This window comes from Megascapheus bottae, chromosome 10 (genome assembly GCF_031878675.1).
Source record: "Megascapheus bottae isolate mThoBot1 chromosome 10, mThoBot2.hap1, whole genome shotgun sequence".
NCBI lineage: Eukaryota > Metazoa > Chordata > Mammalia > Rodentia > Geomyidae > Megascapheus > Megascapheus bottae.
Window position 1 is genome coordinate 57,614,507 of NC_143518.1, and position 14,809 is coordinate 57,629,315.

The window sequence follows — 14,809 nt, forward strand, 5'->3', positions numbered from 1 at the left end:
GAACTCAGGGCTTTGAGTTCCTTGAGCTTTCTCAAGGCTAGGGTTTTACCACTTGAGCCATACCACCACTTCTCTGTGTATGTAGTACCAAGGAATCAAACCCAGGGCTTTGTGCATGCTGGGAAAGCATTCTACCCCTAAGCTACATTCCCAGTCCTGCCTTATTACTTCTTTTTTATAGTATCTCCCTTGTCTTAGGCCTTAGGCCAAGATTGTGATTCTTCTCTTGATGCTCCCCTAAATTGCTGGAATGACAGTGCATCACCACCATGCTCAATCACTAGTCTAAATGAAGTCTTTTTTTTTTTTTATTTTGCGCTTGAGCTAGTCCTACCTTAAACCTCTAATCTCAATTTCTTAGGTAACTACAGGTTTGAGATATCATATTCAGCTTTTTAAAAAAACTTTCAACTGGCTACATTATTCCATTTTCATACATGTATATGAAATACACATGTACTTATTTGATCATATTTACCCTGTCTTTACTCTCTCCTTTCGTCTTCCCACTCCCAAAGATGTCTGTTCCCCCTTCCTCACACTGCTATTCCCATTTTATATGCCTGTTCTTTTTTTAAGGTCCAGAGTCTGCCTATGAGAACATTTGATATCTGTCTTTCTCAGTCTGGCTCATTTCACTTGCATGATGATTTCTAGTTCTTTCCTAGAATTTCTTTTATACTCATAGTCCTACCTGCTTCTCACTTCTAGCAGATAACAAGAGACAAATACCATAGGGAAGGATGCAGCACTTAAAAAATTACTCACTATGAGCCAGGAGCCAGTGCTCATGGCTGCAATCCTAGCTACTGAGGAGGCTGAGATCTGAGGATCACAGTTCAAAGCCAGCCCACAGAGGAAAGTTTGTGAGACCCTAATATCCAATTAACCACTAAAAAAGACAAGTATAACAGTGGCTCAAGTGGTAGAAGTCAGGGCAGCACCCAGACCTTTAGTTCAAGCCTCAAGACTGGCACTCATACACACACACACACACACACACACACACACACCATCATCATCCTGAACTCTAATAATCTTTCCAAAACGACTTTCCGTACTTGCAATATTAGGTATGAAAGGCAGCCTCCAGACATTAACCAAATAAATCATTCTCAAGAAAACTTTTCCAATGTCAAGTTTATCAGTGTTACAGGTGAGAAAATAAAGTTGTAACTTAAAACTAGGCAATACCTCTAGAAAACTCTGCAATTCATCTTTAAAGGAAAATAAATTACTGAGATAGAACATTAAAACACTATATAGATGGATTTTAAATCCACATAGAATACTTAATCCTGAAAAAAGTGGTAACAATCTAAATACATTACGTGGATTTTTTCTTATTTTTAAAATGTGTTTAATAAAAATGGCACTATTATGAAGTAGGTAATGTAAGCACTGTTACTCCCTTGCATTAAGAAATCAATAGTCCCAATGGGCTGGGAGTGTAGCCTAATGGTAGAGTGGTTGCCTAGCATGCATGAAGCCCTGGGTTTGATTCCTCAGTACCACATACACAGAAAAAGCCAGAAGTGGCACTATAGCTCAAGTGGCAGAGCACTAGCCTTGAGTAAAAGTGTCCAAGGACAGGTCCTGAGATCAAGCCCCAGGACTGGCAAAGAAGGGAAGGGAAGGGAAGGGAGGGAAAGGGGAAGGGGAAGGGGAAGGGGAAGGGGGGGAAGGGGGGAAGGGGAGAAAGGGAGAAGGGGGGAAGGGGGGAAGGGGAAGGGGAAGGGAAAAAATAAATTAACAGTCTCCGCAACAATGGGACACTTAAAAGTAGGCAAGTTGCACCTCAGGCACAGTTGGGAAGACAGACCCTATCCTAAAAGTAACTAATGAAAAGCAAGGCTACAAGTGGAGCTCAGTAGTATCAAGCCAGCCTTGTAGGCAGGAGGCCCTGAGTTTAAACCCCAGTATTGGGGGGGTGGGGGAGAAACACAAATTCAACTTCAGTTCATTCAAGAAAGTAATACATATCATTTAACAGTGCAATAAACATTTACTTATCACTACTATATCCAAAAAAGAGCATTTTAGATATTACAGGAGATAATAAAAAATTAACATGTCAACAGCATTCAGAGTTGTCAGAGAAGAAAGTATCAATTAAAATTAGATGAAAAACAATTGTTTTCTTTGCTAATGATTGATATACTACACCTTCAGTAAATATTAATATATAGGTGGATTCCACACACAGAAATCTCAAAAGCATTCACAATTCATCTAATTTTCAACTGTCTCCTTCCTTCCCTCCTAGACTTAGAATGATAGGAAGTTTAAAATTCCAAAGAAAATTCCCTCTATCTGTAATCTTATCTCTGTCAAGTACCACTACTCTGCCCATCAAAAACACCTTTATTTGCCTGTATTCAATAGTTCCTTTCTCTGTTTTGTTTTGTTACATTCAACCACACCTCCCCCACCCTAAAAATTCAAAACACAAATAATATACATAGTAAACACACAATAAATATTGGAATGAATTTTACACTCTCACCAAATGAAACCATTTACTATTTCCAAACATACCCTGTTCTTACTCAGCTCTCCTCTTTAGGGAATCAAGTGTCCTCCTCCTGGACGACTCTCTTTGCTTCTCCCTTTCATGTCATTCAAGACTGATTTTGCCATCAAGAACCTGTGCATGTTCTCATCAATGGAAATTTCTTTTCCTCCTTTAATGTTACCCTCGCACCTTACCTCCCCCAAAATAATTCTGGACCTCTGAGTGACAAAACTGTACCTAATATAGCCAGTCTATCCCTGAAAGCTACTTGAGGATAACCATATCTTCTTCACTGTTATCATCACTGGGGCTTCTGACATTTTCTCTTTTCACTTGTCACACCATAAATAACATTTCAGTTAAACAAAATGCAAAATCTCTTGACTACCTTTGCTCTAGCATCATCTATTCCGTTATAGGACTGGATACAAGTCAAATGACCCTGCTTTCCCTTTTCTGATGTGTTTTTAGTCTATAATCAAGACTTTTGAGAATGTAATCTGGGTCTACCTTTTTTCTAGTTTGAAAAAAGAAGCTTTTTATTTGAGCATCTTTGCATGTATATTTGTTTTACATTTTGCTGTTATAAGAGGAAATATCTCCTGACTTTTATACCCTTTTTTTTTTTTTTTTGCTGGTCCTGGGGTTTGAACTCTGGGCCTGGGAACTTGAGCCACAAATCCACTTCTTTTGTGTGTGTGTGCTTAATTTGAAGTAAGAGTCTCATGGACTTTCCTGCAAAACTGGCTTTGAACCATGATCTCCAGATCTCAGCCTTCTAAGTAGCTGTGATTACAAGTATGAGCCATGGTGTCGACTTAGTTTTATACTTTTCCTTGGCAGAAATAAATACCAGTGCATGAAGTACATAAAAGAACCCTTACAGCTGGTCCAAAAGTGCAGAAAAAAGCCGGGCATGGTAGCTCATGCCTATAATCCTAGCTACTCAGGAGGCTGAGATCTGAGGACCAAGGTTCAAAGCCAGCCTGGGCACAAAAGGACCTGAGACTCTTATCCCCAATTAACCTCTAGAAAATGGGAAGTGGGACTTGGCTAAGAGTAGGGCAGTAGCCTTGAGCTGAAGAGCACAGGGACAGTACGCAGGCAGAGTTCAAGCCCTATGATCCACCCTCCCCACACACAAAAAAAAAGGTGCAGAAAAAGCCACTGGGTCAAAATACATGCCCTTCAAAAATAAAGCTTCCTATCCTTACTGATAGCTGATGAATAGTCTTTTCGCTACTATTTTAAGGGAGAAATAAAGAAAATGAAATGTGTTAAGAAAAATGCGAATAAAGTATAAAGACAAATTACTTTTAGGTCAAGCTGCTACTGCTAAGTTAAACACTATTTACAATAAAAATGTAGGATCCTCCCAGATAATTAATGTTAAGCCTACACTCAGAACAGGAAAAAATAACTTCTAAGCCTCTCTTTATTTGATGTACCATACTGAGTACAAATATGAGATTAAAAGGATCTTCATGGAACATGAAGTACTTGGATTCTTTTTGAAAAGCCAATGTATTTCTTATTCATTTTGACCACTCTGAAAGTTAGATTTCCTAATGAGCTTAAAAATGATGGTATATTATGGCTCATGGTTATAATTCTAGCTGTACAGGAGGCTGAGACACAGTATCTGGGTTCAAAGCCTGCCTTGGCAAAAAAAAAAAGGCTTCTAAGACTTTATATTCAAAATAACCAGCAAAAAGCTGGGCTGGGGACATGGCTCAAGTGGTAGAATACCAGCCTGGCAAGTACCAGGCCCTGAGAACCCAGGGATTTTTTTTTGGGGGGGGGAGGAGAGAAATATGGAAATAAGTATAAAGAATAAGGTCTTTAAGACACAAAATTGAAGCCAGACAAGGTAGCATACATTTGTAATACTCCAGGAGCACTCAGAAGGCTAGAGCAGAAGAATTCTGCATTTAAAGCCTGCTTAGGCTAAACAACAAGGCCCTGTCTCAAAAACAAAGAAATACAAAAAAAAAAAAAAAGAGATAAGGGCCAGTGAGTGCTTACCCAGCATGTACAAAGCCCTGGGTTCAATTCCTTGGTACCACAAACAGAAAAAAACCACAATGGGTGCTGTGGTTCAAGTAGTAAGAGCCCAAGTCTTGAGAAAGCCCAAGGACAGTACCCAGGCCCTGAGTTCAAGCGCTAGGACTGGCTTAAAAAAAAAAAAAGGAGAAATAACAAGATCACCAAGAGCTAATCTTATTTAAAACATTTTTTACTGTTCCTGAAAAAAAACTGAATGTGGTTTTTTTCTGAATGTGGTTTTTAAAAAATCATGTTATTTTCCTTTGTATAAAAAGGAATGCTACACATTACAAATAATTATAGTAAAATAAAAACATGTATAATAATAATATTACACATAATGAAAGATAAACTGAAACAAGCTATCCTACAACACTTTACTTCTGCAATGGATTCTGATCTAGATCATCTCATTTATAGTTAATTCATATAGACAATTTCTAATTATTAATATGAGGAAACAGTAGCTTATAGATTTACTTCATTTCAAGTAACATTTGGATAAGCAAAACATTGCTTATTTAACTTATTTTTAGGAGAAACCACGGTAAAAAAAAAGAGCATTACAATAATTCTCCATATTCAGCTTCACAAAGGATGATAACACAAATATATCCTCAGTCTAAGTGTGACTTCTCCTTAGAGAAGTAGAACAAATAAGTAAGTAAAATACTTGGAAATAAAAAGTCAATCACTGCTAGCCCAAATATAACAAATATGCCATGTAAATAAGTAGACCAAGACCAATAATGAGGGGTAAACGTCCTAGACTACTCTGACAAACATTTAGTTAACTCTTGGGCATTAAAGCATTGGCATTAGTAAGGCTGAGAACCAGAGCCTTTCCTATGAGACTGAAAGTGGGGAGCCTAGGAAATGAACAGGAGACTGACTTACTAATTTAGAACATAATTCACTATTCAATTACCTTGGCTTTGGAATCAATATAAAAGTATTCTTTCTTTTGAACCAGCAGCCAGTCAAACACTAATACTGTTACCTGAGGTTTTGCAGACCCCGATTCTCCCTATGTTAAGCTTTTCTGCTGAGCATAACTGGCCCAAAGGAGTAAACTAAACTCAGCAATTCAGGATCTCCCTCATGAAACCTTGGCAAATTAGATTCAGAGACCTCTACATGGCCACTAACAAAATTTTGCCTGCTTTTTGCTGAATAGAGATATGTTATGGCCCTCTAATCATATTATTGAAAGGGGCTTAAAACAACCAATCTGATTTTCAAAGAATGATAGAATATCATCATTTCATTTAGGAAATTTACCTTGTCAATCTAAATTTACCTTGCTCTAAAATATACGAAAAGCTCCATTCTAAAAACAGTACAACTACTAGTCCTATTCCTATTTAAAAGCAACCTCCCTGATTATTCCTTCATAAAACATACATTGATACACAGTACCTTTTATGTCTCAGACAAGCAGTCATGATTCTTCTGTTCAGAAGAAGGCAATCTACTGCCATAGAGGTTAGAAGCTATAAAGATATTTTATTAATCGGACCCATTCAACACATGTCAAGCCCAACCTTACCTTGGTCCCAAATGTACTAAGCACTGATTGCTGAAAAAACAAGTTTACAAAAACAGATCAGGAAAAAAAAAAAAAAAAGAAGTATCTTGGACCAGAAGACTGGCCTAATGGTAGAGTGCATGAATGAAGACCCAGGTTTGATTCCTCAGTACCACATACATAGAAAAGCCAGAGTGGTAGAGTGCTAGCCCTGAGGAAAGCACAAGGACAGTGCTCAGGCCCTGAATTCAAGCCCCAGAAATTATATATATATATATATATATATATATATATATATATATATTGAGAGAGAGAGAGAGAGAGAGAGAGAGAGAGAGAGAGAGAGAGAGAGGGAGAGAGGGAGAGAGGGAGAGAGGGAGAGAGGGAGAGAGGGAGAGAGGGAGAGAGGGAGAGATAGATATATCTTGGCCTGACTACTTAGGTATACTGTCATAACTCTTTAGAACTAACCTAGATAATGCACCAGCAGTCTGGTGACTCACCCATCCCAGCAAATATAAATTATATGAAAATAGAAGCAAATGAAAAGTTTTGACTAAAATAATTGATTTGGCAACTTTATAACATGGTGTCAGTTATTCCTTAAAACTAATCATTTTCTTGGGGCTAGGAATATGGCTTAGTGGTAGAGTATTTGACTCCTTAGTACCACATAAACAGAAAAGGTTGGAAGTGGTGCTGTGGCTCAAGTGGGAGAGTACTAGCCCTGAGCAAAAGCAGCTCTGGGACAGTGCGCAGACCATGAGTTCAAACCCCAGGACTGGCCAAACAGGAAAAAAAAAATTCCCACTTTTGTAATTTGTAATAGAAATTATAACTCCTTATGAAATTCAAGTTCTTACAACCAGAGGAGAAATGAAGGTGATTCCTACTAAATCCATACAGAAGGTCACTTACTCTGCTATGTTGAGATATCCACAGGAGGCAGCTGCATGAAGAGGTGTCCAACCCTCATTGTCCTGCTGGTTTACATTGGCTCTGTTTTCCACCAGAAACCTCACCATGTCCAAATTTTCATCAATACAAGCCTGAAAAGAAAAATCCATTTATTCATTCATTCATGTAGAATTCAGAGATGTACTGAATTCTACTATGTGCCAGACATTGCTCCAGACAGTGACGATACCCAGCAGTTCTAATGAGATGTTTGCCTTTTCTTTCATAGTAATGTTTACAGGGTGACTCTAAACTCAGATGTACTGTAGAACCATTATTTATAGTACTAAAATATTAATAGGATTAATTGTGAAAGTTATATCTAATGTGGTATAAACACGTTTTTAATCATTATGCTATAAAAACATGAACACATTAGAAATGTGATAACAAATTTGCTTGTAAATATTATCTATATTTTTAATTTTTTTTCCAGTGCCTGAGCACTGTTCTTAAGCTTCTTTTGCTCAGGACTACCACAAGAGCCATGGCGCCACATCTGGCTTTTTCTGTTTATGTGGTACTAAGAAATGGAACTCAGGGCTTCATGTATGGTAGATGCATGAAGTGCTTATCTACCACTAAGCCACATTTCCAGCCCTAAATTTTATTTTTCAACTTTTTTTATCCTTAAGTAGTTGTACAAGGAGGTTTCAATGAAATCACCAGTTAATAAGCACAATGCATTTTGGTTATTTAGTTACTCCTTCCATTGTTCACCCCTCATCTTTCCCAACCCAGCCCCACACCCTTGCTAATGAATTTTAAATAACACATCACATAGAATCAATCACACACAATTTCTTCAGTAAGAAGTTATAGGAGTGGTACTGTGGCTCAAAGTAGTATAGCACTAGCCTTGAGCTGAAGAACTCAGGGACAATGCCCAGGCCCAGAGTTCAAGCCCCACAACCAACAATAATAATAAATATATATTATATACATTAACTAATAAATAAAATTCTGGCATTGCCAAATAACCCCTCCAGTACACAAGTAAGTAAATCATTTTGAATGGAAAAAATACATTTTCTGAATAGCTTCACACAATACTTGTAGTTATGGGTGTTTAAAATCCTTATCTGCTCATCTTATGCTCTCAATTAGGGGAGAGTACAGAAGTTTTCTGAGTAAAGGCTTTAGGCCTACCATAAGCCTAAAGGGAACAGTCATATACAATGAGATCTATAAAAGTCAAAATGGTATCAGAACAGAATAAAAAGTTAGAAGGCCCATAGTGAAAAAGATAATTATTATCCAGGCTTAAGACAGAAGCAAATGAGACCATCACATTTTAAAATTTGTCTATGAATCTCCTCATTAAAATGAATTAATAATAAATTAAAATTAAAATTGTAGCTGAGTATTTATTAACCAAAGCAAAATAATGATCACAATAATTTTAAGTTATTTGTTTTCTGTGGTGTGACACTACGTTAAAGCTACCAAAACAATAGTAGGCAAAATCGGTTGTATGTTAGCACCAATCAAGACAACCACATAAAAAAAGCCAAATTCTTAGCTAGGAATGGTGGTTCATGCCTTCATTTGGAGCTACTTTGGGAGACTGAAATTGGGAAGATCTCAACTCAAGGCTAGTTCAGGCAAAAAAAAAAAAAAAAAAGTTTATGAACACAGATCGGTGCTTCAAACCTATAATCTGAGCTACTTGGAAGGTGAAGGGTGAAGGTGAAGCACTTCCTGGATAGCCTGTAAAAGTTCATGAGGTTGGGCATCAGTGGTTCATATTTGTAATCCTAATTACTCATGAGACTGAGATCTGAGAATCCCAATTTGAAGCCAGCCTGAGCAGAACAGTATGACTCTTATCTCCAATTAAGCAGCAAAAAGACAGAAGTTAAGGTACATTTCAAGTAGCAGAACAACAGCCTTGAGTGAAAATGCTAAGGGAGAGACTGAGGTACTACTGAGTGTAAGCCCAGTAGTAGCACCAAAAAAAAAGTTCCTAAGACTCCAACTTAACCAGTGGGTGTGATGATATGCATCTGTCATTCCAGTGTCAAAGGGGAGAACAAATAGGAAGATTGTGGTCCAGGCTGGCCCAGGCATAAAGTGAAACCCTATTTCAAAGATAACAAATGCAGTGGTACTCACTGGACACTATGTTGAAAATGACTTGTGGGTGGGAATTGGAGTAGAAAACTAGGAAAGAGTGAGGGAAGGGGTGACACTATCCAAAAAGAAATGTAGTCATTACTTGACTTGTTTAACTGTAACTCCTCTTTTTATCACCTTTATAATAGTAAAAATTTAAAAAAAAAAGTCTGGCAGAGAGACTCAAGTGCTGGAACACCCGATTAGCCAAGTATAAGAAATCTTGTATGGCCAAAAGAGAGACAGACACAAAGAGAGAACCAATTACACTTGCAAATAGAGTCATTAATATGATTTTTCAATATTCTGGGTGACAAAACAAAGTATACGTGAAGCATGCTGCTGCATTAGCAGTGTGATAGTTGTTTCCAGGGAGAAGCCCTGTACAGCTGATTGAGTTGCAAGATGAACTGGACATTTTCCACAGACTGCTACCTTTTACTTAAGAGAACAACTTATGGCTATTCTGTTTTAAAAATGAATAAAGTGGCACTGGGAGTTTGGCCTAGTGGTAAAAGTGCTTGCCTAGCATATACCAAGACCCAGGTTCGATTTCTGGGTACCACATATATTAACAAAAGCTGGAAATGGTACTATGGCTCCAATGGTACAACTCTAGCCTTGAGAAAGCCCAAGGGCAGCGCTCGGGCCTCAAGTTCAAGGCCCAGGGCTGGCAAAAAAAAAAAAAAAAGTAATAATATGAGCTTGTTAAGGGAAATAATATTATCAAAGATTAAGTTTGACCATGTAATGGAAAACTCTCCTCTAGAGTTTCAGCCTGAATTTCTCCCATAGTAATCTTTTGCTGCTTAAACATTTGTTCATCATCTCCTGCTTTCTTGGTTCCAGAAGCTTCTTCTGATCTCTGATATTCATCCATGCCCTTCTGTCTTCACATCCTGCCTTTCTTTCATCCCTCAGGATGAAACCCTGCCCTGGACCAGCGAGGGCAGTGAAGGACTTTCTGTGTATCCAATACCCAAGGCTTGGAGAAGGATGGCAGATTTTCCCTAGGGATGGAAGAGTCTGGTGACTCGTGCCTATAATCCTATCTATTCAGGAGGCTAAGATCTGAAGATTGCAGTTCAAAGCCAGCCCAGGCAGGAAAGTCCACAATATTCTTATTTCCAACTAACCACAAGAAAACCAGAAATGGCACTGTGGCTCAAAGTGGCAGATTGCTAGCCTTCAACAAAAAAGCTTAGGGGACAGTGCCCAAACTGAGTTCAAGACCTATGACCACCACAAATACACACACACACACACACACACACACACACACACACACACACACACACACTGTGTATTGGGTCTATCACTAGACAAAACTCCCAGCCCCATCCTAGCTATATTTTTTCCATATATTTTTTATTGTAATTAACAGAAGGGATACATTATATTCACCAGATTGAAGGTGCATTATTTCACAAACATTGATAGCCTTTCACATGTCTTGGTTCCCTTTCTCCGTTGCCCTCTCTGCCTCAAGGACTATGAAACATGGATGAGAGAGGAATGGTCCTTGCAAACCTTCTCAAGTAAATAAAGACTAAATTTAGATGTCCTCTGCCCACACCACCTGCAACTGTGCTGCTGACTCATTGAAAACAGCAGGATGGCACATGAGCATCTATAGAACCCTGTCCAGGGCCATAGACTCCAACATTAGTCCTCTGCTCACAGCTATATTAAAGCCTTCCTCCTTTTCCTGGAAAGGAGGCTAAAATGACTTTTGATGTTACTGGTGACAATAATGGTAACATAGACATTGCCTTTAACTTAAATTCCTTCCTTTGTGGTGTAAGTCCATTTCCTCCTATTTTGCATTACTAAAGATACTAAAGTAATGATTTTTTTCAAGCTCCCTCAAGAAATGATGAGAAGGCTCATTTGTCTAAAGAACTGTTCTAAAAGTTGCTAGGTAGATACATCAAAGTTTTCTAAAATAATGTCATATTTCTCTGGTAAAGACAAGTTTTCTCCAACGGAAAATATTTATTTTAGTTTTACCAATTAATTGGGGGAAAAGCACTGTGATCTTTCTACTCTACCTGATATTGCACTCTATCAAAGACAAAAGCGACTGGTGGTGATCAGTGCCAGAGTTAAATTGGGGAGTGCACGCAGGCATTGCAAACAAAGCCTCTTGGTTCCCAGAATAGCCTACAACTGTCACCACCACCAAGTGCTGGCTTTCAAAGCTAACCTTGCTATGTGTCTTAGAATAATACTAACACTACCTGTTTCAGCCTGCAAACAACCCTCCTTCCTATACAACAAGCTCCAGGTAACTTTTGTTACCCTTAAATCAGAGCTTAATTCAGCCAACATCTTCTCACTTGGGGTTTTTCCATCCATGTTTGCTTTGATTTGTTAACAAATCATGATAACAAAAATATTAGGAGAGTATACCAGCTATCAAAGCACCTTCAGAATAAGAGAAAACATTTGCAAACCATGCATCTAACAGGTATTAATATCCAAAATAGATGGGAAATTCTTTAATCTTAAAACAACCAAAAACAATCCAGTTAAAACAAAGGTGTAAGAGGGCTGGGGCAAAAATGACAGAGAAGAAGCTTCTATTGCTTTTACTTCATGAGTGGAAAGATTCTGGTAACAAAGAAAGACTAGATCCTGAAGTGAGAAACACAGGAAGAGAACCAAAAACCACAAAGAAGGTGCTAGGAAGGGGAGAAAAAACCCACAGAGAAACCAATCCAATGGAAGAACAGCAGTGAGGAGTTCTAAAACCATCCCTGGTTCCCAGAAATGGAGGGGAAGCTATTTTACAAGGTAAAAATAGATGGCCCTGGCAACAAACCTGCCAAATCTAGCTGCAGAAAAAGCCTGACATCCCACAATCCTTAACCTCAGTACCTGTGAGAAACTACTCCAGTATGGAAAGCTAGCTTTAGTGAAGAAAGAAATCCTGTAACTCCTTTTGTCTCCGGAGTGGTATGATGGGTCATCAGATAGCTCTACTTTTACTTTTTTTGAGGAACCTCTATACTGATTTGCATAGTCATTTTAAGTTTATATTCCCACCAACAGTGTATGAAGGTTTTTTCCTTTCACCTTTGTTTGTTTGTATTTACTTAATGATGGCATTCTAACTGGGGTGAAATGGAATCTTACTGTAGTTTTGACTTGTATTTCTTTTATGGCCAAGAATATTGAACATTACTAAATGTATCAGTCACTTTTATTTCTTTTGCTGTAAACTGCTCAGTCTATCTATCTATCTATCTATCTATCTATCTATCTATCTATCTATCTATCTATCTATCTATCTCCCTATTTGTTTTGTCAGTCCTGAGGCTTGAACTCAGGGCCTGGGCACTGTCCTTGGGCTTTTTCATACCCCTCTACCACTTGAGCCACAGCACCACTTTCAGCTTTTTCTGTGTATGTGGTACTGAGGAATTGCACCCAGGGCTTCATGTATGCTAGGCAAGCATTATACCACTAGCCCACACTCCCAGCCCCAGTCTGTCCATTTATTAGTTGGGCTAGTTGTTCTTTTACTTATCTTCTTTTTTTAGCTCTTTTTTAATGTTTTTATTATTGTTTAATTATTGTAGAAAGGAGTTGCCATTCAACAATACAGCTTATAAATACAATGTATCTTGATCAGCGTCACATCTCTCAATATTTTCACTCATTCCTCCCAATCCAAGCCTATTTTTTAGCTCTTTGTATATTCTAGAAATGAATCTTCTATTTATTGAGTAGCTGGTGAAGATTTTCTCTCATTCTGTGGGTTGTCTCTTGATTCTAGTAATTTATTTCTTTTGTTTTTATAGGACGTCTTAAATTTGATGTAGTCATTTGTTCATTCTTGCTCCTATTTTTGTGGACAATTGGAGGGTTTTTTTGGTTTTTTTTGTCAGTTGTGGGGCTTGAACTCTGGGCCTGGGTGCTGTCCCTGAGCTCTTCAGCTCATGGCTACCCTGCTACCCCTGGAGCCACAGCTCCACTTCCGACAATTGGAGTTCTATTCAGTAAACTATCTGTGTTTTTATCTTTCATCGTTTCAGATGATTCAATTAGATTTTTGAAACTGGAGCTTATTTTTAAACAGGGTAAGAGGGATCTGTTTAATTCTCTCACACATAGAAAGCCAGTCTTCCCAGCACCCATTTGTTGAAGAAGCTGCCTTGCTTTTCCACTGAATATATTTGGCTCCTTTGTCAATGACCAATGAAATCTAGAGGACTATTAAGTAGTACCTTGAAAAAAATTGTTCAAGTAAACTGGAAAATGTAGAGAAAATGGTGCGTCTGACAACTCCAGTGCTTAATTAAGCCTTTAGCATCCTAGCTGACTCTCATGACACCTCTGAGCCAATCTGAGCACTCCTCTGGGAATGGCCACCACATCTATGTCTCTGCTGAATGTCTCCAAAGGGACCCCCAATCCTGTCACCCATCTCTGCCAGGAGTAAAGAAAAGCAGTAGTAAGGATTTGACAAAATTAAAACCCTTTGCATTAAGGGTAATGTAAAACTCTATGAAAAACAGTATTGTTCTAAAGAAGAAAAGAATAAAAATAGCCAGGTGCCAGCAATTCACACCTGTAATCCTAGCAACTCAGGAGGCTGAAATATGAAGATCTCAGTTGGAAGACAGCCCAAGCAGAAAAGTCTGTGAGACTCCTATCTTCAATAAAATACTCAGAAAAGGCTGGAAGTGGTGCTGTGGCTCGAGTGGTAGAGCACTAACCTCGAGCACAAAAAGGCTCAGCGACAGCACCCTGAGTCAAGCCTTCAGACAGGCAAAAAAAAAAAAAATATATATATATATATATATATATTTACTAAAATTTTTAATTAGGGCATTGGTGGCTCACACCTTATACTCTTAAGAGCTGTTCATGAGGCTGAGAGCTGGAGAATCCTGGTTAAAGCCAGCCTGGGCAGAGAAGTCTACCAGAGTCCATCTCCAATTAGCCAACAAAATGTTATACACTGGAGTTGTGGCTCAACTGGTAGAGTACCAGCCATGAGCAATTAGCTAAGCAAGAACGTAAGATTCTGTGTTTAAGCCCAGTACAAGGTAGGGGGGAGAGGTAGATACAGATTTTGTTTGTGGCATACATTCAAAAGATCTAAAAGCCAGATCTCACAATATTTTATTTTATTTAATTTTTTTTTTTTTGCCAGTCCTGGGTTTGAGCTCAGGGCCTGAGCACTGTCCTTGGACTTTCTCAAGGCTAGAGCTCTACCACTTGAGCCTCAGCACCACTTCTGGCTTTTTTTCTATGTATGTGGTACCGAGGAATCGAACTTGGGTCTTCGTGCATGCTAGGCAAGCACTCTACCACTAGGCCAAACTCCTGGCCCTGATCTCACAATATTTTAAACAGTTGAAATATAGAAATAATTCAGGAGTGGGCTGGGAGTTTGGCCTAGTGGTAAGCTTACCTAGCATGCACAAAGACCTGGGTTTGATTCCTTGGTACCACATACACAGAAAAAGCTGGAAGTGGGGCTGTGACTTAAGTGGTGGAGCACTAGCCTTGAGACCCTGAGTTCAAGCCCCAGGACTGGCAAGAAAGAAAGAAAGAAAGAAAGGAAGGAAGGAAGGAAGGAAGGAAGGAAGAAAGAAAGAAAGAAAGAAAGAAAGAAGGAAAGAAGGAAAGAAAGA

The 14,809-nt window shown here is 38.6% G+C and overlaps 1 protein-coding gene across 3 annotated transcripts in view; it reads right to left on the bottom strand.

The window, feature by feature from the left end:
• The window catches only part of Ppp1r12b (protein phosphatase 1 regulatory subunit 12B), a 195,579-nt gene that overhangs the window by 146,697 nt on the left and 34,073 nt on the right, over positions 1-14,809 (bottom strand). For all 3 annotated transcript variants that reach the window (XM_090341421.1, XM_090341420.1, XM_090341418.1), the window contains exon 2: positions 7,008-7,138. In XM_090341421.1, the coding sequence (XP_090197547.1) occupies positions 7,008-7,138 (131 nt within the window). The remainder of the gene's footprint in view (positions 1-7,007; positions 7,139-14,809) is intronic.